The sequence below is a fragment of the Rhinolophus sinicus genome, linkage group LG06 (genome assembly GCF_036562045.2).
Source record: "Rhinolophus sinicus isolate RSC01 linkage group LG06, ASM3656204v1, whole genome shotgun sequence".
Lineage (NCBI taxonomy): Eukaryota > Metazoa > Chordata > Mammalia > Chiroptera > Rhinolophidae > Rhinolophus > Rhinolophus sinicus.
Window position 1 is genome coordinate 54,572,945 of NC_133756.1, and position 22,881 is coordinate 54,595,825.

General features: G+C 38.2%; 2 protein-coding genes and 3 non-coding genes across 8 annotated transcripts in view; 4 read left to right on the forward strand and 1 right to left on the reverse strand.

The window, feature by feature from the left end:
• Nucleotides 1–1,811: 1,811 nt before the first annotated feature.
• RPL5 (ribosomal protein L5) lies at nucleotides 1,812–10,430 on the forward strand. 2 transcript variants are annotated; one of them, XM_019752830.2, is made up of 8 exons: nucleotides 1,812–1,936; nucleotides 3,148–3,217; nucleotides 3,305–3,420; nucleotides 4,583–4,717; nucleotides 5,956–6,158; nucleotides 7,249–7,426; nucleotides 9,728–9,816; nucleotides 10,268–10,430. In XM_019752830.2, the coding sequence occupies exons 1-8, from the start codon at nucleotides 1,934–1,936 to the stop codon at nucleotides 10,365–10,367; spliced, it is 894 nt and encodes a 297-aa protein (XP_019608389.1). In that variant the 5' UTR covers nucleotides 1,812–1,933; the 3' UTR covers nucleotides 10,368–10,430. The 2 variants fall into 2 exon arrangements, with proteins under 2 accessions (XP_019608389.1, XP_074191247.1); XM_074335146.1 differs by having other exon boundaries at nucleotides 7,249–7,423.
• LOC141572532 (small nucleolar RNA SNORD21) lies at nucleotides 7,079–7,176 on the forward strand. Its single transcript, XR_012497857.1, has one exon. It is a non-coding gene; the product is annotated as a small nucleolar RNA SNORD21 (small nucleolar RNA).
• On the forward strand, nucleotides 7,940–8,075 carry LOC141572543 (small nucleolar RNA SNORA66). Its single transcript, XR_012497868.1, has one exon. It is a non-coding gene; the product is annotated as a small nucleolar RNA SNORA66 (small nucleolar RNA).
• On the forward strand, nucleotides 9,903–10,035 carry LOC141572542 (small nucleolar RNA SNORA66). The gene has a single exon (XR_012497867.1). It is a non-coding gene; the product is annotated as a small nucleolar RNA SNORA66 (small nucleolar RNA).
• A 1,329-nt stretch (nucleotides 10,431–11,759) lies between the features above and the next one.
• Nucleotides 11,760–22,881, reverse strand: part of DIPK1A (divergent protein kinase domain 1A) — a 90,100-nt gene continuing 78,978 nt past the window's right edge. For 2 of the 3 annotated variants that reach the window (XM_074335143.1, XM_074335144.1), the window contains 3 exons: nucleotides 20,886–20,993; nucleotides 13,959–14,135; nucleotides 11,760–13,058 (listed from right to left, as the gene is read on the reverse strand). In XM_074335143.1, coding sequence (XP_074191244.1) covers nucleotides 12,246–13,058; nucleotides 13,959–14,135; nucleotides 20,886–20,993 — 1,098 coding nt within the window. In that variant the 3' untranslated portion in view covers nucleotides 11,760–12,245. Of the gene's footprint in view, nucleotides 13,079–13,859; nucleotides 14,136–20,885; nucleotides 20,994–22,881 lie in introns of all 3 variants that reach the window. The other variant, XR_012497304.1, reaches the window with a different exon arrangement.

Genomic DNA, 22,881 nt, shown 5'->3' on the forward strand with positions numbered 1-22,881 from the left:
CCAGCTGCAACCAAGGGGAATAGATACATATATTTTTAATTTTGTTGTTATACATATTTATAAGGTAAGAAGAAGCAGGTTAAGGAGAATAAACCATTTAACTCAACAATATGTTACTTGATTCGTAACTTCTAAATATTCCCATGAATGGTATGTGGGTCTTCATACGAGTATGTACTCTTGCCCTAAAACATGCAAACTTTAGGGGTGGGCCTATTTCCATACAGACTTTCCTTCCTGATGCTCCCACCTCCAATACAAGCAGTGCCCGACCAAGACATGTGGCACCTTTCATAGGCTAATAACTTGATGAACCACCAAGATGAAGGTCTTTAAGTATTTTCTGTAAAAACAAATTATATGCCTTTCTTTACATTTCTAAAAGCCCCTCAACAAAGATTGAACCACACTTGCTTGTGAGAATTGTTTTAACATTTCTTTTTGTGAGCTCTGTGGACATTGGCCAGAGTGGATTCAAGCTACATTTTTCTGGCTACATAAGGATTTACAAATTGAAACCAAAATAAATTGGCATCATAATTCTGATTTATTCTAGCGGCAGTTTTTTTTGGAACCAGTTAGCCTTGTCACCTTGTTTGGCAGATCCTCCTTCCAGTTCTGACACACTGATTCTTTCCTGTGAAACTCGTGCACACCCATTTTCCAAGAGCAGGCTTATCATTGGGGTGGGGGTACAGAGTTAAAGTTCATTCTGAGGACGCCAATGTTTTAAACTGCTGTGCTGTTACGTAGTTTGCTTTTCCTAGTAGAATCAGTTAATTCCATTATTGGGCAAAATAGGATTTGTTTTCTACTTTCCCGAGACCTCTTGAATTAAAATTGAGGCCAAATTTAAAATGCAGATTCCCAGTCCCCAGAACAGCGAGTCTGATTCAGTAGAGGAGGCTATTCATATATCTTCATTTTAACCAGTACCCAAATAATTCCCATGCAATAGCCCAAAGACCACCCTTGAAATACCGTTAGGTGAGGGAATACTTTCTCTTGAGGTGTTTGGTTGGTTGGTTGGTTGGTTGGTTGGTTGGTTGGTTGGTTGGTTGGTTGGTTGGTTCTCCTCAGTCTCCATGTGGAGAATAGGAAAATGACTTATTCCCCAGTTACAATTAGTTTTAAAAGAATTTTAAAAAGGACTTAAACATGTTTAAAACAGTTAAGCTGACTAGATCAGAGCGATGGAAGGAGACAAAACGAATGAGGTGGTCAGGGATCAGGGAAGAAGACGGCTGTAAAGAAGCAGGAAGGAGAGAGCAATAGTTCTACTTACCATTTAACAAATACCAAGCACTTACTGAATGTCAGCACCGTGCTATGTGGGTACTGGAGATTCAAAGGCGAACTTGACGGCAGAGCCCACCTTCAGGGAGTTTACAATCTACAGTGGGCCGAAGCAGGTACGAAGGTACTAGGGGAAGGCAGAAAAGGGGCTTCTAACCCAGGCTTGGAGCACTAAGGCAAGGCTTCCTGGGTTGGACCCAATGTTCTGGACCAGGATGCGTAGTCCAGGAGGTGGAGTCCTGGGGGGGGGCAAAAGAGCTCCAGAACGAATTCATTCTATTTAACTTTTAAGCTTTTTCCTGCTTACAAAAGTAATATATGTTACGAAAAAACTTCCTAGCATAGGAAAGTGAAAGCCGCCTGTACGTAATGCCCCCTGCTATTGCTCAAGGTCCACACCTGTGGGATCATCGAGGCTTTCTTCCGGCAAGGAGAAAGCCGGCGTGGGTCCTCCTATCAGCAGGGGGCGGCATGCCTAACGCCGGCCGGCCGGCGGATCTCTCTTTCACACGTCGCTCGCGTGATCGCCGGCGCTACATACTGCGCCTGCGCATAGGCTACGGTCTTTTCTCCCCCGGAGCCGAGCTGGGCCTGCAGGTCTGTGGCGAGCCGCGGACGCGGTGCTCTGTTCACCAGGATGGTGAGTCGGTATCCCGATCTCGAGGCTACAGATGGACGGGGGGTCCCTCTCTTTGTTCTAATGCCAGCCTACGGTCGGTCTTGCATGACGTAGGAGGCGGATGGCAGTAGATTGCCGGCTCTGCCCTGGTCGGACTGCGGCTCCTAGCGTGGTCTTAATGGCTGCCGCCCGGCGCGCAAGCTTGAGAGGAAGGCGATTGAAGATAAAAAGCAGGAGTTGGGGCGGCGGGTTGAGGAGGGGGCTGAGTTTAGTAGACAGGCTGCGGGGATAGTGCCGGCCTGTTCGAGGGGGCCCCGGCAGGCGGCCGGGCAGGCGAGATTGCATTAGTTGGTCTCATGCTGGCCAGGGGATGCCTGAGTGGAGACGGGCTGCAGCTTCTCGGACCCAGCTCCATCCCTGGCTGCTCCGTGGGTCTTCCGGAAGAGCGTTGGGGTCGGCGGGTGTTTCAGAAAGGCTTGCGTTGTGGTCTGAAGAAGTCATTTTTAAGCCAAAACCGTCAGTTTATCTTGGAGGCCGTGGCGTTTCTGGGCCCGGAAAGGAAGCTCATGTAGTTTTTGGTCTGCGCCTCCTGCCTCTTCATAGACTGTCGCTGGCACCGGTTTTAAGTGATTGTTGGGGTGGGGTGTTGCTTCGTTGGTGGGGGACAGTCCTGTTTTAATCGGGAGTAATTGCTGAAAATGATTTTGGGCAGTTCAGGTTTGTGACAAGTAATTTAGGTTTTTGAAAAACGTCCGTCCATGGAAAGTGAGGGAAATAGGAGGTTAGTTTTTCGAAATGGGACAGTATTCAGAACAGATGGACGTTTGGCAAGATTGAGTGCTGTCTGGAGCAGGGCTTTGCAAAAGTTTGGCACAAGCATTGGTGTTGGTCTGTGAGGTACAGAAGTTGAGTTGAGAGGAAGCATTCAAAAATTTAAAAACAGTGACAGTTTTGGAAAATGTAAGACATTGGCCTGTGTTTGGTATGTTAGTTCATTTCCATTTTTCCCCAGTGATTCGTTTTTACTCTGTTACCAGCATTGACAGGAAAGTAGGAGAAAAAGTGATCCTTTGACTCCAGATGGTTTGAGAAACACTGGATTCTACAAAAGTGACAGCTGTCTATAGATTCACTTTTGAAGTTTAAATGTTATTTGTTACAGCTCAAATGTCAGAAGTATCAGCTAAAACATTTATCAAAGTTTTAATAACATTCCTTTTTTTTTTTTTAAGGGATTTGTTAAAGTCGTCAAGAATAAGGCGTACTTCAAGAGATACCAAGTGAAATTTAGAAGACGCCGTGGTATGGTCAGGTTTTCATATTCACAGTATTAAAAGAATTTGCTTTGTAGTGAAGTAGACTTTTAAGTTATTTTCTCTTTTTTTTCAGAGGGTAAAACTGATTACTATGCCCGGAAACGCTTGGTAATCCAGGATAAAAATAAGTACAACACACCCAAATATAGGATGATTGTACGGGTAACCAACAGAGATATCATTTGTCAGGTAAGTTGCATTCTAGCCTTGAGCAGTGACGGTAAACCCCACCTCCCTTTAACTCACCTTGCTGGAGAAGTACTTGGGAAACAAAACATGTATGGATTAGAAGTTCCATCAACTGTAGTGGCTGGCACTCAGAAACATCCATTGAGTAAGTGAGTAGCTCTTTTCCTTTTTGTGGGTCTTAAATTGGAGCCTGGGAAATTGGTACTTAAAAAAAACACTGAAGATCAGCTATATTTAGCAATCTTGACCCAGTTTAATCCCATTCATTTTCTAATTGGGGGGAAGAGGATTAGAGAAATTTATGGTGCTGTGCTATTTTGTGGGGGTGGGTGGGGTGGAAGGATAAGTTTGAGAGCAAGTAGAAGGTTCCTACCCATTCCAATTCTAGTAGAATAATAGAATTTGCCATGGACTAAGTCCTGACTTGCAGTATGGTCTTACATGCCACATACCCACTGCTCTTCAAAGAGGTTGGGAGTTTTGTGAAGATTAAATTAGACTCAGGATTGTTCTATTCCTACTTATTGTTGAAATGGGTTTTAATTATGTATGAGGGTCTCCCACATAAAACCTCCAGAAAGTGGCAGTTTTTTCCTAGAACACAATTTGCTAGGCTTTTTTTTACAAGTAGGGAAAATTTTTATACTTGAGATTTGTTGGGCCTTTGCAAAAGGCAGGCATACCATTTGTTGGTTGTGAAGGCAATGCCTTCTTCCATACTCAAGTTCAGATAACTGAACACTGGGTGTCGGAAACATTGGACTTAAACATGCTTAGTTTAAAAGATGTTTGAAATAATTGGGGATTCGTTTGACTTTTCAAAGTACCTCTTTAGTTCAGTAGCTACTCCAGCTAAGAGTCTTCAGTGTTTAGAAGTAAGGAGCTACAGTATAATTTATTCCAAAGGCATTTTAATATTCAATGTCTATGTGGTAATTTTAGCCTTACATACTGTGTCATCAGTCAAATATTACAGACTCATAAAGTTACCTGCTACAGTTTACCAAGCCATAAACTAGTTGGAGGTGAGTGGGTTTAACAAAGACGAATTTTAATTGGTACAGATCTATGTCTTTATTTTTTTTCCAAGTCCTTTGTACAAGAAGGCACTTAGGACAAATAGTGAAAGCAGATTTCTAACCTGGTTTTTCTCTTATTATAGATTGCTTATGCCCGTATAGAAGGAGATATGATAGTTTGTGCAGCTTATGCTCATGAACTCCCCAAGTACGGTGTGAAGGTTGGCCTGACAAATTATGCTGCAGCATATTGTACTGGCCTGCTGCTGGCCCGCAGGGTATGTACAGGATTACTGTAATTGATGTGTTTGGAATTAGCTTAGCTCATAGTTTGGTGTTACCTGCAAAATAGATATTGACAGCTGGATAAGTTACCCCCTCCGCTGTAGAATCAAGAGAGTGCCTGTGGCACTCTTTAGGAAACACTAGGAAAGATGATTTTATAAATAGAAGGTTGTGATTGAGATGGCAGCGCATTTTCTAGTAATTTGGGGAAGCAGTTTTTCTGTTATCCGCCGGTTTGTTGGGTATATCTAGACCAATAGAATTTTCTGCAATGATGGATATCTGTAATCTCTGCTGTCTGATATGGTAGCCAGTAGACATAGGTGGCTGTGAGCACTTGAAATGTGTCTGGTGCTACTGGTGAACCGACTTTAAAATTTGAATAGCTACTTGTGGCTAGTTGGTGGCTACCTTGTTGGACAGCTCTACTGAAAAGTGTAGATCTTTTGATCACAAGCAAACATTAAAATGCAGGCTCTACTCCAGATACTCAGAATCTATATATTTTAATAGGGCGTCCAAGTGATTTATAGGCCAATTCCATTTTGAGAAGTAGTATCTTAAATTTTGGGGGAAGGGCAGGCATTGGTAGGTGTTTTTTGTTTTAATCATCTCTGCCCTCTGGGTGGCAGCATTTCCTGTCATGTAGAAAAGATGAAAATGTGCTTTTGCCTTACTCTTTTCTCAATTACTGACCTGGTTTTGCAGTGGGATTTTTAAGCATGCATCATTGTTGGGGACCCAGTTTGAGTGGGGGTGGGGAACAAGGTCATTGTGTATGAGAGCAGCTTGGTACAAAGGCACTGCTTGTGAAACCATAGCTAGGTGATAAGGTACTAGCAGAAGAATGGCCCATGTTAACAGTATAGTTGGAGAATAGAGCCACAAAAGATCTCTTCAGCTCAGGATCCTACTCAGAACTACATGTGATAATGTTTAAAATTTAGTTGTTGAATTCTAGCTAAATACGACTGAAAATATGTGGAGATCCCTAATTGCTGCATAAATCAAGTATGGACATGTAGCAGATTGAAAAGCTAGTAAAGTTGTTACAGTTGGTGAAATGGAATAAAGTTTCTTCTTGTAGCATTTAAAAATTGGTATTTTAAAATAGATTGGGATAAAGGTATAAGTGAATCGGAAGGAAAGTGTTTTGTCAGGTCATTAAAGTTGTGACACTGTTGTTTGCATATATTCAAACAAGTATTTAGTCTGGCTTCTTTGTTAATAGCTTCTCAATAGGTTTGGCATGGACAAGATCTATGAAGGTCAAGTGGAGGTGACTGGAGATGAATACAATGTGGAAAGCATTGATGGTCAACCTGGTGCCTTCACCTGCTATTTGGATGCAGGGCTTGCCAGAACTACTACTGGAAATAAAGTTTTTGGGGCCCTGAAGGGAGCTGTGGACGGAGGCTTATCTATCCCTCACAGGTAATACAGTATTCAAGGGCTCGTTGCCTGGACTCCAGTACTTCACTGTTTCTGTTTGGACTGTGGGGATTACTGAATCAATTAAAGTAATAATAGCTATCATTATGTGCCTGCCGTATGCTAGGTGCTATGCAAAAGGAACCTGGCAGGGCCAGAGAGAACTGGTAATGCATTTTATAAGTGAAGACACGGGTTGAGAGGTAAAAAATGGTTTGTCCCAGGTTTTGAAGCCAATAAGTAGGAAAGCCGGGCTTGAAACTGCTGTATCTTTTGAGTGTGACTTAGTTTTGGCTAGAAACAAGCAACTTGGTTTCACCCACTACTCCTCCTTCCCCTCCAATGCATTTTTTTCATTCAGAAAGAAAATTGTTTTACTGAGTTACGGAAAAATGGACTCCAGGAAAAAAAAGTTTGAGAAAAAGGCTTCTGACAGATTTCTATACTTTCAACTGGAAATAAGATTGTAGGCCGTTCATTCTTAGAAGCTAAGTAGGTTGTTTTAATTTGGGTGGTCGTTTGAAGCAATGATTTTTGTTACTGTTGAGTAGCGCCATCTTAAAGTGAGTTATTAGCTTCTTAGGCATATTTTAGTGGTTGCTGATTTAACTTTACATACGTATTTTTTAATATATTTTATTTATATATAGAAATAAAATGTAATCTGGCTGGAACTTACTCGTATAATGTGAGGGTGGGTTGAGGATCGGTAGTTCTGTTGAAAGGCACCTTGATCTTGAATGAAACACTCCCGTGTATCCTGAGGCACCACTGGAATTCTAGGATTTGGGGGGAGCAGTTTTCAATCCCTTTTTCTATGATAACAAGAACTAACTTTATGGTAGTGAAAAGCCTTGCTTCATTTAATGGTTTTTAAAGGTGCTTGTGGCATGATTTTCTGTCGTGGAATTCAGAGATTAGCTGCTGAATGATGATACATCCCATTAACTGAGCAGTCAGTAGTTGGTCCTTTGGTTGCATGTGATGCAATTAATTGTTTCAAGACGGGACTGATGGCAGCTACTGAAATGAATTCCTGCTAGTGGACTGATTTCAATCAATATATACTAAAGTATGAAAAACTTTATTTTAGTACCAAACGATTCCCTGGTTATGATTCAGAAAGCAAGGAATTCAATGCAGAAGTACATCGGAAACACATCATGGGCCAGAACGTTGCAGACTATATGCGTTATCTAATGGAAGAAGATGAAGACGCTTATAAGAAGCAGTTCTCTCAATACATAAAGAACAACGTAACTCCAGACATGGTAAAAATTTTAACTAAAAACGCCTGTATTGGTATTTATACCTATAGAACTCAGTTTACTACTTGTTTTTGGTGGGTATGTTTTATAGTTTTAACTTGGGTTAACAGTTAAAAGTTGAATGTGGGTGTGTTCATAGGTATAGACAGATTCAAATAACCTGCCCTTGGCTTTTAAAATGAAACAACATGAAATTGGGGTGTTGGACAGATTAGGTTAAAGGATAAGGCAGTATAATGATCTAGACTTATCAACATGCTCTTAGGATGCTGAAGGATAGCAGATTTCAAGCATCCAAATCTAAAGCCTTTGGTGGGTTTTATGCGTTTGACTGTTGTGTAGTTATAGATTTCATTCCTGTGGTCATAGTTATAATCTACCCTGTCTGATAAGAGGTGTTAGTTACTAAACTTCACTCATTTTGAGGCCATAGGGAAGAGGTTCTTTCTTCGTAGCAAATAACTGCTATGTTCTGGACTTCCGGAATGTCTCAGGGATGCACACAGAAAGGGAGATGTACAGATTCTATCACTGGGTCTGCATGATGCTGAAGAAGTAAAGGGAACCATGTTTGCAAAAATTAGCTCAATGTTGGAAAATTTATCGCCCCCAAAGTTGAGTCTCTGGGGCTCTCTCTCAACACATTGGAGTAATTGAAGATGATAGTACCAGTTTTGAAATTGTAGTGAAAGCGTGGAACACAAATCACACTGTTATAAAATTATAACAAATATACAATTATATATAGATGGATGGGTTATATATTAAGTAATTGGGGTGTTATTTTTTTGTTAGTGCAGTTTCTATTTTGATACTGCTTTGGCTATGAAAATTAATTTTAAAATAGTTTTAATTGGGAAAGGATTCCTTTGTTATTTACGCTTAGTATAGTCTACGGCTGGATAAGCAGATGGAGTCTTGAGCGAGGAAAAGAGTAGTGTCATTAGTAATGTAGATGCATGTTAATTTTTGAAGTCATCAAATGGATTTGTTAAATTACGATGGAGAGCTGGTAATAATAGAGTGCTAAAAGTTCAACTTTCCAAAGAGATTCAACTTTCCAAAGGGATTTAAGTAGTTGTCTCAAATGCAGTGAAAAATGTTGCATTGTCTTCCTTTGCTAAGCTTTACACAAATGCATGTAGTAACTATGTTCTCCACCTTGAATAATTTGAGAGACCTGGATTACCTAACTCATTCTTTAGGGGGCTGTAATTTTTACTAGATTTTGATTGAACACTCAGGCATTTTACACCTGCTCTTCAAGACGTGATCTTGCACAGGAGCAAGTCATTTACAGTTGACCCTTGGACAGCCTGGGGGTAAGGGGTGCTAAACCCCACCCCCCACTCCCCCCAGCAGTTGAAAATCCACATACAACTTTTGACTCCCCCAGAACTAGCTACCATTGTCCCTTGGAATCCACGAAGATTGGTTCTAGGTCCCTCTGTAGATTGCAAGTACTGTTTTCAATTCACAGATGCGAAACGGGGGCAGGAGGGGGGGAATTAGGGAGGGCCAACTGTATATTTATTGGGGAAAAAAATCTGTAAGTGGACCTGGGCAGTTCAAACATGTGTTTAAGGGTAGACTATTTGGGGGTGGTAATTGAAACAATTCAGAGTTGCAACATAGTTTTTTGTTGAGTTTTAAAACACAATTCTCATGAGAAGGTACCTAATTGGATAGCCTTTCAGGGTATTCTAGGGAAATCGGGACGTCTTTCTGGTTGATACTAGTGATTTGCAGTAGTGGCAGTGGTAGATGATATAAGAGGTCCCTGGTATGCAGTACTGTGGATAACCTTGAAAGACCTATCAGACACCGATGGAAAATGTAAATGTGGGGAATGTGGGAGGACAAATTCATTTGGCAATTGCTTCTTGGCCCCCATGCAGTCTTCATCTTAACATCTTAAAAACTTTGTTTTGGTGTGTGTCCTTACTTGAAAGAATTTAGGTCGGTATTTTAAATGAGTATAAAATGTGTTTCTGCATAAATCAATTTGCTTTAAACTTGAGTGACTTAAAGATTATCGACAAAGTCCTCAGAAATGCATGAAAATTTTTCTTGAGGAAGATTGAGTTTTGTGAATAATGTCAACTCACGTTGCCTATGGTAAAAATTGTGAATTTCTTAGGAAAAGAAATGTAGAAATTTAAGTAGGTACCAACACTGACCTAGTTTAGTACCTTTTGAGGATCTGGCTTGGAACAAAATAGAGCAAGTGGTACATTACACTATGTTGTATTGTTTAGGGCATGTGAAATGAAACCAAGTACTGTTTGCTTTGCTTTGTTTCAGATGGAGGAGATGTATAAGAAAGCTCATGCTGGTATACGGGAGAATCCGGTTTATGAGAAGAAGCCTAAGAAAGAAGTTAAAAAGAAGAGGTATGCATGTTACTGAGGTCTTTTCAAGAGATAGAGGTTGGGAAGGGTTCCCTGCCTTGTGTCATCTTACTCAGATTCTTAAGGTTGTGCAAACTCGATCACTAACTCTGCATGATGTTGCAGAAGTGAGGGGAACCAGGTTTGCTAAAGTAATTGTGGTGATAGAAATGTATTAGCCTCAGAAGCCACTGAGGTGGCCCATTCTATCCTAGTACAGTTACTGCTAATACTTGATGATTATAAGCATTGTATTAACATGTCTATTTGATTTGGGCACCTGTGGGGTAATAGAACAGTATCACAGAAATTTTGGGTTTGGGAATGTTAGCTTAAAATCATAATAAGTACACATATTGGAACTTGGATTACTTGACCTCATCTTATTACAAAGTGTCTATCCTCGTTAGCTATGGTTTTTAAAAATAACATTTTTTCTTACTTTGTTTTGTAGGTGGAACCGTCCCAAAATGTCGCTTGCCCAGAAGAAAGATCGGGTAGCACAGAAGAAGGCAAGTTTCCTCAGAGCTCAGGAACGGGCTGCTGAGAGCTAATAAACCAAACAGTTTTCTATGAAGATTTTTCATATAGTCATAAATAAAGTTATTCAGCAACTATTTCTGTGTTATGCTCTTGTTAATTAATCTGTAGGAAATAGCTTGAAATTAACTGCATTTTTCTTCAAGAAACAAGTATAGCTTTTTCCAGCAAAAGATTTCTTGCATATTGACTCATTGGGCTTCTGTTCTCCCTGACAGGAGTTACCCCTCAAATTGTATGGTGTGCAGCTCTCCTAACAGTCTGGCAACAGACCAACCTTCTACTAGGAAACACTTCTTTCATTCATTTATTGTATCCAGATGATTAATGGGGAGAAGTTACCTTCAAAGTATGTAATTTTAAAGGAAACAAAACGTGCTAATCCATGGCTTTAATTTTTTGTGAGAAAGTTGTCCAGCGAAGGTCACGTAGCTAAGATACTCACTTTAACCAGGTGAAATCTTTGAGCAGGAAATACTGGGTCTTTATTCTAAAACATGTTTAGATTTATGGAGATACTGAAAGGTATGTGCGAGATCTGAATAAACGAGAGCTCAGGAGCAGATAACCCTTGCATATCAAATTTACATGTGAAAATACTGGATAAATTTACATGCCTCAAATAGCCCTTTGGCCAACAGGAAATACTGTTAGAAAATGGAAAATTATCACTAAATTTTAAGATTTCAGAGTGCTGCTCTTAATGTCCCACTTGTCCATAACTCAAATTCAAGGTATGTGGAGGGCGGCTGGTTGGCTCAGTTGGTTGGAGTGCAGTGCTCATAACACCAAGGTCACCGGGTTGATTCCTACATGGGTCAGTGAGCTGCGCCCTCCACAACTGGATTGAAAAAACAACAAACGGATGACTTGGAGTTGATGGGTCCTGGAAAAAAACACTGTTCCCCAATTTAAAAAGATGTGAGTCTGGATTGGATCTATGGTCTTAAGATGACAGTTTTAAAGGACTCAGTTGGCTAGTTGATACTACTGTGTTTCCCCGAAAAAGACTGGGTCTGACACCGTATTTCCCCGAAAATTGAGACTGGGTCTTACATCTTTGCTCCAAAACACGCATTAGGGTGTATTTTCAGGGGATGTGTTATTTTTTCATGTACAACAATCTACATTTATTCAAATATAGTCATGTCATCTGGAGCATTGTCATAACTAAATGCGTCCGTCTGGCTGACTATCTGAACTGGGACTTCTTTCAGGGAAACATGGTAAGATGACCATTTGGATGCTCATCCATTTTCAGTCTCTAAAATTGGCAGGTACATGTTACCAAATAGAACACTACTTTTAAAAGGCTTAGAGCCATTCAACATTCTGAAGCCATGTAACATTTGATGTCTTAAATGAATTAAAATGTATAGCACAACAAACCATACTATAAACCAATATCTGTTTATAAAGGAGTGATTTTAATTTACCTGCTTTGCAGTCAATTTCTGTTAATGTGCAAACTTTACCATGCTAAGACATTAGTAAATTAATGTATAAATTTTCTCTTAGACAGCAGCTTCAATGCAAACAATGTTTCCAGCAATGGTATTCTGGCTAACAAATCTACAAAATACTCTCACTGTTGATGTTTATGGAATGAGGCTTTTCACAGCATTATTTTAAGTCAGTCAAAATAGTTACACAGTGAATGTACTGGGAAATGTACCAGAGCTTCTAGAAGAGCAGGAATGAAATCTTGTACGGACATGTTGATCCTATGAATCTCCTGCCACTACCTCAGCAATTGATACACATTTTACCATGATGGCCTCTTAGGACCTGGGGAAAGGAGTTTTGTGTAATTGGCAGGGATTTGAATCAGAAGCCAAATTTTTTCTTTTTCAGTGGTAAGTTTTCTACAATGGTCACAATGTCCAAACAAACTATGAGTCATTTGTGTAGGAAATTTTCTTCCACAGTAATGTTTTTAGGTTATTTAGTATCAAAGAATGTTCCATTTCCATTTGATTTGCTGTGACTTTGAGAGCAATACAAGAATAAAGTTGCTTTTCTAATTCTTCACGAATTTCACTTGGAGCACCACGAAGTAGGTAGTCTTTGAGTAACTGACAGGCTTTTGCCAAATTTGGTTGTATCACTTCTGCAGTACATTTCATTGTACTCTGGTCACAGCTAGTTCGACAATCTGTGCCATAGACACAGTCCAAATCAGACTCACAGTGACGATCCTTTATAAGTTCTTTCAGGTTTGTCTCTGGCACAATTTTTCTCATGTCCACCATTTTCAAATCATACTTATCATTATAACCTAGGTTTTTGGCACTAGTATCACACATCAGGAAGTTTCCATAGGGGCCATGGAAAACATCTTCCACAAATTCTAGAAGTCCTATGGCTATTTTAGCCTTTCTGGGCCACGATGGTGTGAACAACTGATCCATGCTTCTTCTGAACCCAGATGGAATAAAAAGTTCAATGACCCATGGAAGGCTTATTCCATAAAGAGAGGTATATTCAACACTTTCCATTACATAAAGATCACCACAGAATCCCATTAATTTGGGTGTATGTTCTTTATCTTGAAGTATCACCATGAGAAGAAATTCATTTAATTGAAGAAGTGCCCATGCTGACTTTGCTTCTCCCAAAGAAACCTGACCATCTTTGTCTCCATCAGCCACCGTCAAGATGAGATTAACCAGTTCAGAGAGGTTTCCTTGGTCACCCAATTTTGCCTGTAAAGATAAGAATTTAGCTAATTATACAGAAGGAATGAAAATATCTCATGTAACATACTAACTTCCTTTATTAGCATGCTTAGTAATAATCTTGCTACTGAATCCCCATAAGGAACTTGAATACATCTCCAAATATTTATGATATTTGCTAAGTGAGTCAGAACTGTTTTATGTAATGGCCAAGTACATTTGCTTATTAAGAAATGGCCACCCTAAGTCTGTAAGCCCCTTACACTCCAGATGAATACAGTTAACCAAGACACGAATTATTCTTTGTCTTACTCATTAACTTGCAAAATTGCAGTGTAATGTGCTCATATCCAAAGTTATAAGAAGGGTCAACTGAAAATTATTTTCTATTTTGTAGTTATGACATTAACAGTTATTTTGTTCAAGTTGTATTGTTCCAAGAATGAAGGTTAAAAAGTATTTTCCTGTGAAAGTTCTCTGGGATAAAAGAGTCTGAAAATATAAACTGTCCAAAGAAAAGAAAGACTATGAGTGAAAATAGAAGAGGAATAAAAATGAGAAAGATTCTTTCCAAAAGTGTATATTTTCATTTTAATATTTCTATTTAATCTGAGTATTCCGTTAAATTAAAAAAATAATTTGTAATCTGGTTGACCTAATTTTATTTCACCTTTTAAAAAATTGTGTACCAGTTACATTGTCAAACTACAGAGCAGCCCATCTATTTAATGAACTCCCCTCTATCTGGACATTTTAGCTATTACAATGTCTACACATTTTTATTTTTATTTGAATTATTTCCTCAGGACAGAGTCCTTAATACAGGACAAAACAGCAACATTTTTTGTGGTTTAGGAAGAGGTCCTGTCAGTTCTTCCAGAAGAGTGTACCGCTTCACACTAGTAACCTGTTAATGGATATACTTACTTTAAAGAGACTGTAGACCATTTCCTTGAATTTCTGTACAGTAGTTCCCCTAGTTGGTTTATCAAATAGCACTATTTCTTTTCTTGGTTCCAATTCAGTTCCAAAATCAAGATGAAGCGCTTGTTCCATTTGACATTTCACAACCCCTGGTAGATTATCCCAAATCCCTAAATACATCTATGTGAAAAAGAATAGCAAGTTATGATTTAGGCTGAACAGAAAACTATCGCTATATTTTTAGTGTCCTCTATCAAAACACACACAAACAACCAACAAAACATTGAGACTGACTGTGACTTTCTTTTCGAATTGCAAATTTGAAATCATTACTCCAAAGCTTTTTTCCTTAATTTTTTAAATTATAAAATTAATGTATTCCTAAATATATATTTTTGACCATGATTGTCTATTTTATCCATTATTGTGGTAAAATACCAAATACATAAAATTTAACATATTAACCATTTTTAGTGTACAGTTCAGCGGTATCGCATTAATGAAGTTGTGCTACCATCACCATCCTTCAGAACTCTCTTCATCTTGTAAAACTGAAACTCTATACCTATTAAACAATAACTCCATTACCCCTTTTCCCCCAGCCCCTGGCATCACCATTCTACTTTCTATCTTTATGATTTTGACTACTCACTCTAAGTATCTCATATAAGTGGAATCATACAGAATTTTTGTGACTGGATTATTTCATTTAGCATTATATCCTCAAGGTTCATCTATATTGTGGCATGTGTCAGAATTCCCTTCCTTTTTAAAGTTGAATAACATTACATTATAGATATATCACATTTTGCATTTCTACTCATCTGCCAATGCACACTTGGGTTGCTTCCATGTTTTAGCTATTGCGAATACTGTTGACATGAACATGGATACACAAATCTCTCTTCAAGACCCTGTTGTCAATTCTTTAGATATATATCCAGAAGTGGAATTGCTGGATCATAAGATCATGCTTTTTGTTGTTTTTGGTTTAGGAACTGCCATACTGTTTTCTGTAGTGTCTATACCATTTTACGGAATCCACCAATAATGCACAAGGGTTCCAATTTCTCTTCATCCTCACCACACTTACTATAATAGTTGTTTTTTTTTTTTATAATAGTCATCCTCATGGGTGTGAGGTGGTATCTCACTGTGGTTTGGTTTTAATTTGCATTTCCCTCATGATCAGTGATGTTGAGCATCTTTTCATGTACTTACTGTCCATTTGCAGATCTTTTTTGGAGAAACACCTATCCAAGTCCTTTGCCCATTTTTTAATCCAGTTGTTTTGTTGTTGTTGTTGTTGTGTTTTTAGTTCTCTATATATTATGGATATTAATCCTTTATCATATATATGATTAGCAAATATTTTCTCTAATCCTGTAGGTTGCCTTTTTTTTTTCAACTTCCAGTATCATTTATTTATCCTGGAATCTGGATATAATTAACTGTAGCAAGACAGTGCTCAATGCTATTTAAGACTCATTTTAGTTTCTTTGAACTACCTCAGTATTTGTAAATGTGAGAATTTACATTCCAATAACTGGAAAACTTAAATTTGACATACCAACAAATTTACTTAATATTGATGTAACTACACAAAATTTTATATGCAACACGTGAACTTTAGTATTATAGAATTTGGCCTTTGTAAACTAGCTTACACATCAAGTTAGTCTTTGCTTATCTGTCCTAATCTTTGAAGCGTTGCACCAACAGACCCCTCCCACAGCTTTTTACAATGTAGAGATGATTCCTCCCCTTAAAACAAGGTGAAAAACTCAAAGTTCCCACCCAGAAAAAAAGTTAACCCAGAATTATCAAATTCTAAAGTTTCAGCAGAGATAGGATATGGGCAACTCTTTTTTGTCTTGTACCTAAGTAGTACCAGAGGAATTTACAGTGATGACCAAAAGGACACAGGTTTCTCATTAAACTTTGTTTTCCTTGGTCGCAAAATTCTGTGACAGATTTTTGGTCAAGTTGTTTCCAATAAACAGTACTAATTTTTAAAACTAGTAACTTAAAAATGGCCACATACACACACACAAACAAATGGTCCACAAAACATTCTCCTTTCCTTCTGAAAGTTTTACGATGCATTGTAATCATTAACCAGTCTTTTACTAGTAAACTTAAATGGCCAATTGAGACAAACAGTTCTGAGACTGTTCCTTCACCACTAAGACTGGGGTGGCAGGTATTGGGGATGACATTCATTTAGCCTTCTGAGCTTTCTGGGTAGACTTGGTACCTTGCCAGCTCCAGCTGCCTTCTTGTCCACTGCTTTGATGACACCCACAGCAACTGTCTGTCTCATGTCACAAATAGCAAAACAGCCCAGAGGAGGATAGTCACAGAAGCTCTCAACACACAGGACTTCCCAGGAACCATGTCAACGATGGCAGCATCACCAGATTTCAAAAACTTTGGGCCATCTTTCATCTTTTTATCAGAACAACGATCAATCTTCTTCAGCTCAGCAAATTTGCAAGAAATGTGAACTGTGTGACAATCGATCACAGCTGAGTATCTGGCCTGGATGGTTCAGGATAATCACCTGAGCCATGAAGCCAGCTGCCTCCATTAGTGGGTCATTTTTGCTGTTAGCGGCCACATTGCCACGACGAACATCTTTGACAGACACATTCTTGACACTGAAGCCCACACTGTCCCCAGTAGACACTGAAGCCCACACTGTCCCCAGGAAGAGCTTCACTCAAAGCTTCATGGTGCATTTCCATAGACTTTACTTCAGTTGTGACATTGACTGGAGCCAAGGTGACCACCATTCCGGGTTGGAGAACACCAGTCTCCACTCGGCCCACAGGGACTACAGATACCACCAATTCTGCAGACATCCTGGAGGGGCAGACGCAAAGGCTTGTCAGTTGGACAAGTTGGTGGCAGCAGCAATCCAGAGCTTCAAGCAGCGTGGTTCCACTGGCACTGCCATCTTTACGGGTGACTTTCCATCCTTTGAACCAAGGCATGTTAGCACTTGGCTCCAGCATGTTGTCACCATTCCAACCAGAAGTTGGCACAAATTCTACTGTGTCAGGGTTGTAGCCAATTTTCTTAATGCAGGTGCTGATTTCCTTAATGATTTCCTCGTTTCTCTTCCGGCTGTAGGGGGGCTCAGTGGAAACTGAATTTGTTAAAACCAACAATTAGTTGTTTCACACCTAGTGTGCTAGAAGCCAGAAGGGCATGCTCACGGGATACCTGCTTCACATTCACCAACATCAGCAGCAACAATCAGGACAGCATAGTTAGCCTGAGATGTGCCTGTAATCTTGTTTTTTAATAAAGTCTCTGTTCTGGGGCATCAATGATGGTCACATAATACTTGCTGGTCTCGAATTTCCACAGGGAGTGGGTTCCCTTTTTATTCTACTAAAACTGCCTTTTGATGCACAAATATTTTTAATTTTCATGAAGTCCCAATTTCTTTATTTTTTCTTTTGTTGCCTATATCTTTGGTGCCATATTAAAGAAACCAAATCCAAAGTCATGAATGAAACTTTTGCCTTATGTTTTCATCTAAGAGTTTTATAGTTTTAATTCTTACATTTAGATCTTTGATCCATTTTGACCTAAATTTTGCATATGGTGTTAGGTAAGGGTCCAACTTCATTCTTTTGGATGTGATACCCAATTTTCCCAGCACCATTTGTTGAAAAGACAATCCTTTCCTTATTAAATGGTCTTAGCACCCTTGTTAAATCATTTGACCATATGTGTGAGAGCTTATTTCTATGCTCTCTATTCTATTCCACTTGTTTATACTATGTCTGTCTTTATTCTTATACCACACTGTTTTAATTACTGTAGCTTCATAGAAAGATTTGAAATCAGGAAGTGTGAGCCCTCCAGTTTTGTAGTTCTTTTTTCAACATTGTTTTAGCTACTTGGGGGCCCTTGAGATTCCGTATTAATTTTAGGATGGGTTTTTCTATTTCTGGAAAAAATGTCATTGGGATTTTGATAGGGCTTGCACTGAATCTGTAGATCACTTTGAGTAATATTAACATCTTAATAATATTAAGTATTCCAACCCATGAACATGGGATGTGTTCTACTTGTTTATGTCTTTAATTTCTTGCAGGAATGATTTGAAGTTTTATTATACAAGTCTTTCACCTACCTGGTTAATTCCTAAGTATTCTTTTTGATGCTACCGTAAATGGAATGGTTTTCTTAATTTACTTTTTGGATTGTTTATTGTTAGTGTATAGACATGCAACTGATTTTTGTGTGTTGACTTTGTTTTTTGCTACTTTGCTGAATTGGCTTATTAAATCTCACAATTAGTTTTGGATGGAATCTTCAGGTTTTTCTACATTAGATCATATTGTCTGTCAATAGAGATAATTTTACTAATACTTTTCCAATTTAGATGTATTTTATTTCTTTTTCTTGTCTAATCAATCTATCTAGAACTGCCAGTACTATGTTGAATAGAAGTGGTGAAAGTGGGCATCCTCACCTTGTTCCTGATCTTAGAGGAAAAGCTTTCCATCTTTCACCACTGAGTAGGATGTTAGCTGTGGGTTTTTCACATATATAGGTTTTACTATGTTGAGGTATTAGGTTGGTACAAAAGTAATTGTGGTTTTGCAATTACTTTTAACCTTTTAAACCACAATTACTTTTGCATCAACCTAATAGTTTTGTTGAGTGTTCCTAATTTGTTGAGTATTTTTATCATGAAAGGGTACTAAATTTTGTTAAATACTTGTTCTGCATCACTTGAGATTTACCCTTCATTCTGTTAATCTGGTATATTACATTGATTGATTTTTGTATGTTAAACCATCCTTGCATTACAGGAATAAATCTTAAGTGGTCATGGTATATGATCCTTTTAGTACACTGTTGAATTAGATTTGCTAGTATTTTGTTGAGAATTTTTGCACCAATGTTGTTAAGGCATATTGATCTTTTAGTTTTCTTTTCTTGTAGTGTCTCTCTGTGGCTTTGGTATCAGGGTAATGTGGGCCTCATAGAATTGGTCAAGAAGTATTCTTTCATCTTCAGTATTTTGGAAAAGGTTGAGATTGGTGTTAGTTCTTTAAATGTTTGATAGAACTCACCAGTGAAGCCAACAGGACCAGGGCTTTTCTTGTTGGGAGACTTTTGATTACTGATTCACTCTCCTTACTACTTATACATATATAAATCTATCCAGATTTTCTATTTCTTGGTAGGTTTTGTGTTTATAGGAATTTGCCCGTTTCATCTAGGTTATCCAATTTGTTGGTGTACAATTGTTCATCATATTTTTATATAATCCTTTTTTATTTCTGTAGAATTGGTAGTGTTGTCACCACTTCATTTCCAATTTTAGTAATTTGAGTTCTTTCTTTCTTTCTCTCTCTCTCTCAGTCCAAATAGCTAAAGGATGGTTAATTTTGTTGATATTTTCAAAGAACCAACTTTTGGTTTCATTGATTTTTTTTCACGAGGCCAGATGCTTTATCTGTCTTGTTCCCCATGGTCTTTCTCCCAATACCTTAAATACTACCTAGCATGTAGTAGATATTCAAATGTTGGGCTTCATTTCAGAAATCCTCTTAAATATGGTTGTATCATCAACTTAAAATGTATTTTAAATTTCTATAATTATAAGAGTAATACATATTTATAGAGAAATTTAGAATAAAGAAAAAAGATGAACTTAAAAAACATGTAATATTACATTGTCCAAGGATAATCAGTTTTTCTGTTTTTTTTTATAAACTTGATATTTTTTTTAAATAAATTTTATTGGGGAATATTGAGGGAACCGTGTGTTTTTCCAGGGCCCATCAGCTCCAACTCATTGTCCTTCAATCTAGTTGTGGAGGGTGCAGCTCAGCTCCAAGTCTAGTCACTGTTTTCAATCTTTAGTTGCAGGGGGTAGAGCCCACCATCCCATGTGGGAATTGAACCGGCAACCTTGTTGTTGAGAGCTCGCGCTCTAACCAACTGAGCCACTCAGCCACCCCTCTGGAAGCTCAGCGGCAGCTCATTGTCTTCAACATAGTTGTAGAGGCCCATGTGGGACTTGAACCGGCAACCCTATTGTTCAGAGCTCGTGCTCTAACCAACTGAGATGTGGGAATTGAACCGGCAACCTTGTTGTTGAGAGCTCGCGCTCTAACCAACTGAGCCACTCAGCCACCCCTCTGGAAGCTCAGCGGCAGCTCATTGTCTTCAACATAGTTGTAGAGGCCCATGTGGGACTTGAACCGGCAACCCTATTGTTCAGAGCTCGTGCTCTAACCAACTGAGCCATCTAGCCGCTGCAAAGGATAATCAGTTTTGATTTTCCTTTTCTTCTAGCCCAATAGTACTCTATTGTTTTAATTTATATTTCTTTGATATAATAAGTGAGTAGAACATTTTTTTCATTATGTTTATCAACTATTTACAGTTCTTCTTTTGTGAGCTCATCCTGTCCTTTGCCCGTGCCTGTAGTTTAATTCTTCACTCAGGTATCAGCTCAAACATTATCTTAGAAAGGTCTTCCCCGATCACCTCCTCTAAAGCACTTCTCTATCATCCCTATCCCCTGCATTCTTCAACAATTTGCTCTGTTTATATCCTATATAAAACACACCACATCCGTAATTATCTTGCTTATTTATTCATTTATCAACTGTTTATATTCCCCGCCCCTTTGGGATAATGTAAGATCTATAAAGGAAGTAATTTTATCTATCATAATCCCCACTGTATTCCTAGTAACTAAAACAGTGTCTAGAATATACTGGGAATAGGGGATTAACAAATATCTGTAGGATGAGTGAATCAAAGCATATGAAATTAAAATATATAAAATGTCTTAAAGCTGTGGTTCAAGAATTCTTTTAATCATGCTTTAGTTTAAGGTAAAATTAGAGCATACCATCAATATGGAATGTTTATTCATAATGTCCATACCTGATTGTTCGGCTTGGTAGATAAGCATTTTCCAAAGTAAAGAGTTTCTGTTACACAAAGGCTATTACATGCAGGCCCATCAATCACTCCAGTCTTGTACTTGTCGCACTAAAAACCATGAAATAAAAAGTAGTTAACAGAAAAATGTTCACAAGAAGAAATATAATAAAGACACTATAAAGAGAAATTTACATTCTTCAAGAGAAGGCTCCATAAAAAAACAACACCTCAGGGTTTGGATTTGAACAGACTTGGATTTGAATCTAAGCTCTGTTCCTTGCTAGCTATATGTCAATGAGATATCTTCTTGAAACTAGGGTGTACATAGAATTTTGAGATTATTTTTCCCACTTATCATGGTCTGAGGTGGTATGGTACCTACTCTCTCCAAGAGTAGGGACACTCTATGTTTTATAATGGCTCTGGTTTTAAAATAAATTTAAAAATAAAGTTTAAATTACCAAAATGTTTTTAAATAGCAAAATAAAGTTACCTCTGTCCTCCTTGAGATCACTCAAATACAAGAAAAAATTTAAAAAAAGAAACACAACCCCCCCCCCAAAAAAAAGAAAGAAACACAAACTCTATCTTTGATAAAGTACCAATGTAACCCTAAGTCACAGTAAATGAGTATGGCCTGCCAAATTCAGTGAAAATTACGCTAGAGTATTATGCTGAGATTAAATACCTGCTATGACCTCAATTTTTCAAAGTTGGCAGAACATTGAAAAGGTGGTACACCTGAAAGAAGAGTCATGACCCTAGTTTGCAATGCAGATTTAAGGGGCACAAGCTGTGGGAACATTCAAGGACTCTATTTAGCATTATGAAGTAGCAGGGCAGTGCTGAGTGATAAAATCCTTAAAAATGTTATCTATGTTGGAGGCAGTCTGTTAATGAAATAGGGGTTGGGAGAGACTATATTGTGAGCATCTCTGTAGTTGCTAGGGAGATATACATGTACAGGCTAAACCAGTGTGAATATCTCTCCGTCTCACCTTTTTTCTCTCTTTCGCACATACAACACACAGACACATGTTCACTCTGGGCACAACAGCTTCACTACAAGCTCAGTTCATTGACCAAATTGTTTCCTAGGAATACTCAGTCATGAGTAATAATCAAAAGAAAACAACCAAGAGATCTATACAACAAATCTATAAGAAAAAGGAGGAAAGGAATAGAAAAAGCAAATGTCAGATAAATAAATTTTCCAGAAAAATGTTGCCACGAGGCAGACCAAACATATTGCTATGAATTCAAAGGACTTAATTAAACAGTTTAAAATAAGACTCAAAGCAGAGGAAATGATGACAGGACAACAGAATAAAATGTAAAATAAGCTAGAAGAACTCAGAAAGGAAGAAAAGAAAAAATCCTAGAAATTAAACCCCCAGTACAAATAGGGGACACAAGGGGGCAGGCAAAGATAACACAGTAAAACTTTTGAGGACTAAGTTGAGAAAAGTGAGCAAAGTGAAATGGAAATTGAAAAGATAAAAAGAAATTTGAGATAAAATTATAGACATAAAAGACAAATGATATTCAGCATGTCCATATGACGGAGAATGGAAAAAGTGGAAAAGAACAAAACATATTCAAAGTAGAATTCAAGGAAACTTCACATAAGTGAAAGAACACTTTAATCTACAGACTGAAAGGACACACAGTATCTTACGAAAACTAACATAGAATGATCTCTGTGACATATCCCATTGAATTTTACTGGACTTCCAAAAATAAATAATTCTTTGAGAATCAGGCAAAAAGATAAAGACACCTTTAAGGGGAATTAAATCATATTTGACTCAGATTTTGCCATAGCCATATTCAATGGTAGATAACAGTGGTGTGACGCCAGCAAAGTCTTTAATAAAGGAAATGTAACTTGCTTGTCTCCCAATTTTGTCATTTGTAAAAAGGGATGTGAATAGCATTTGACTTATAGCATTATTATGAGGTATAATGAATATAGATAAGCTGTGATTTAATAAGT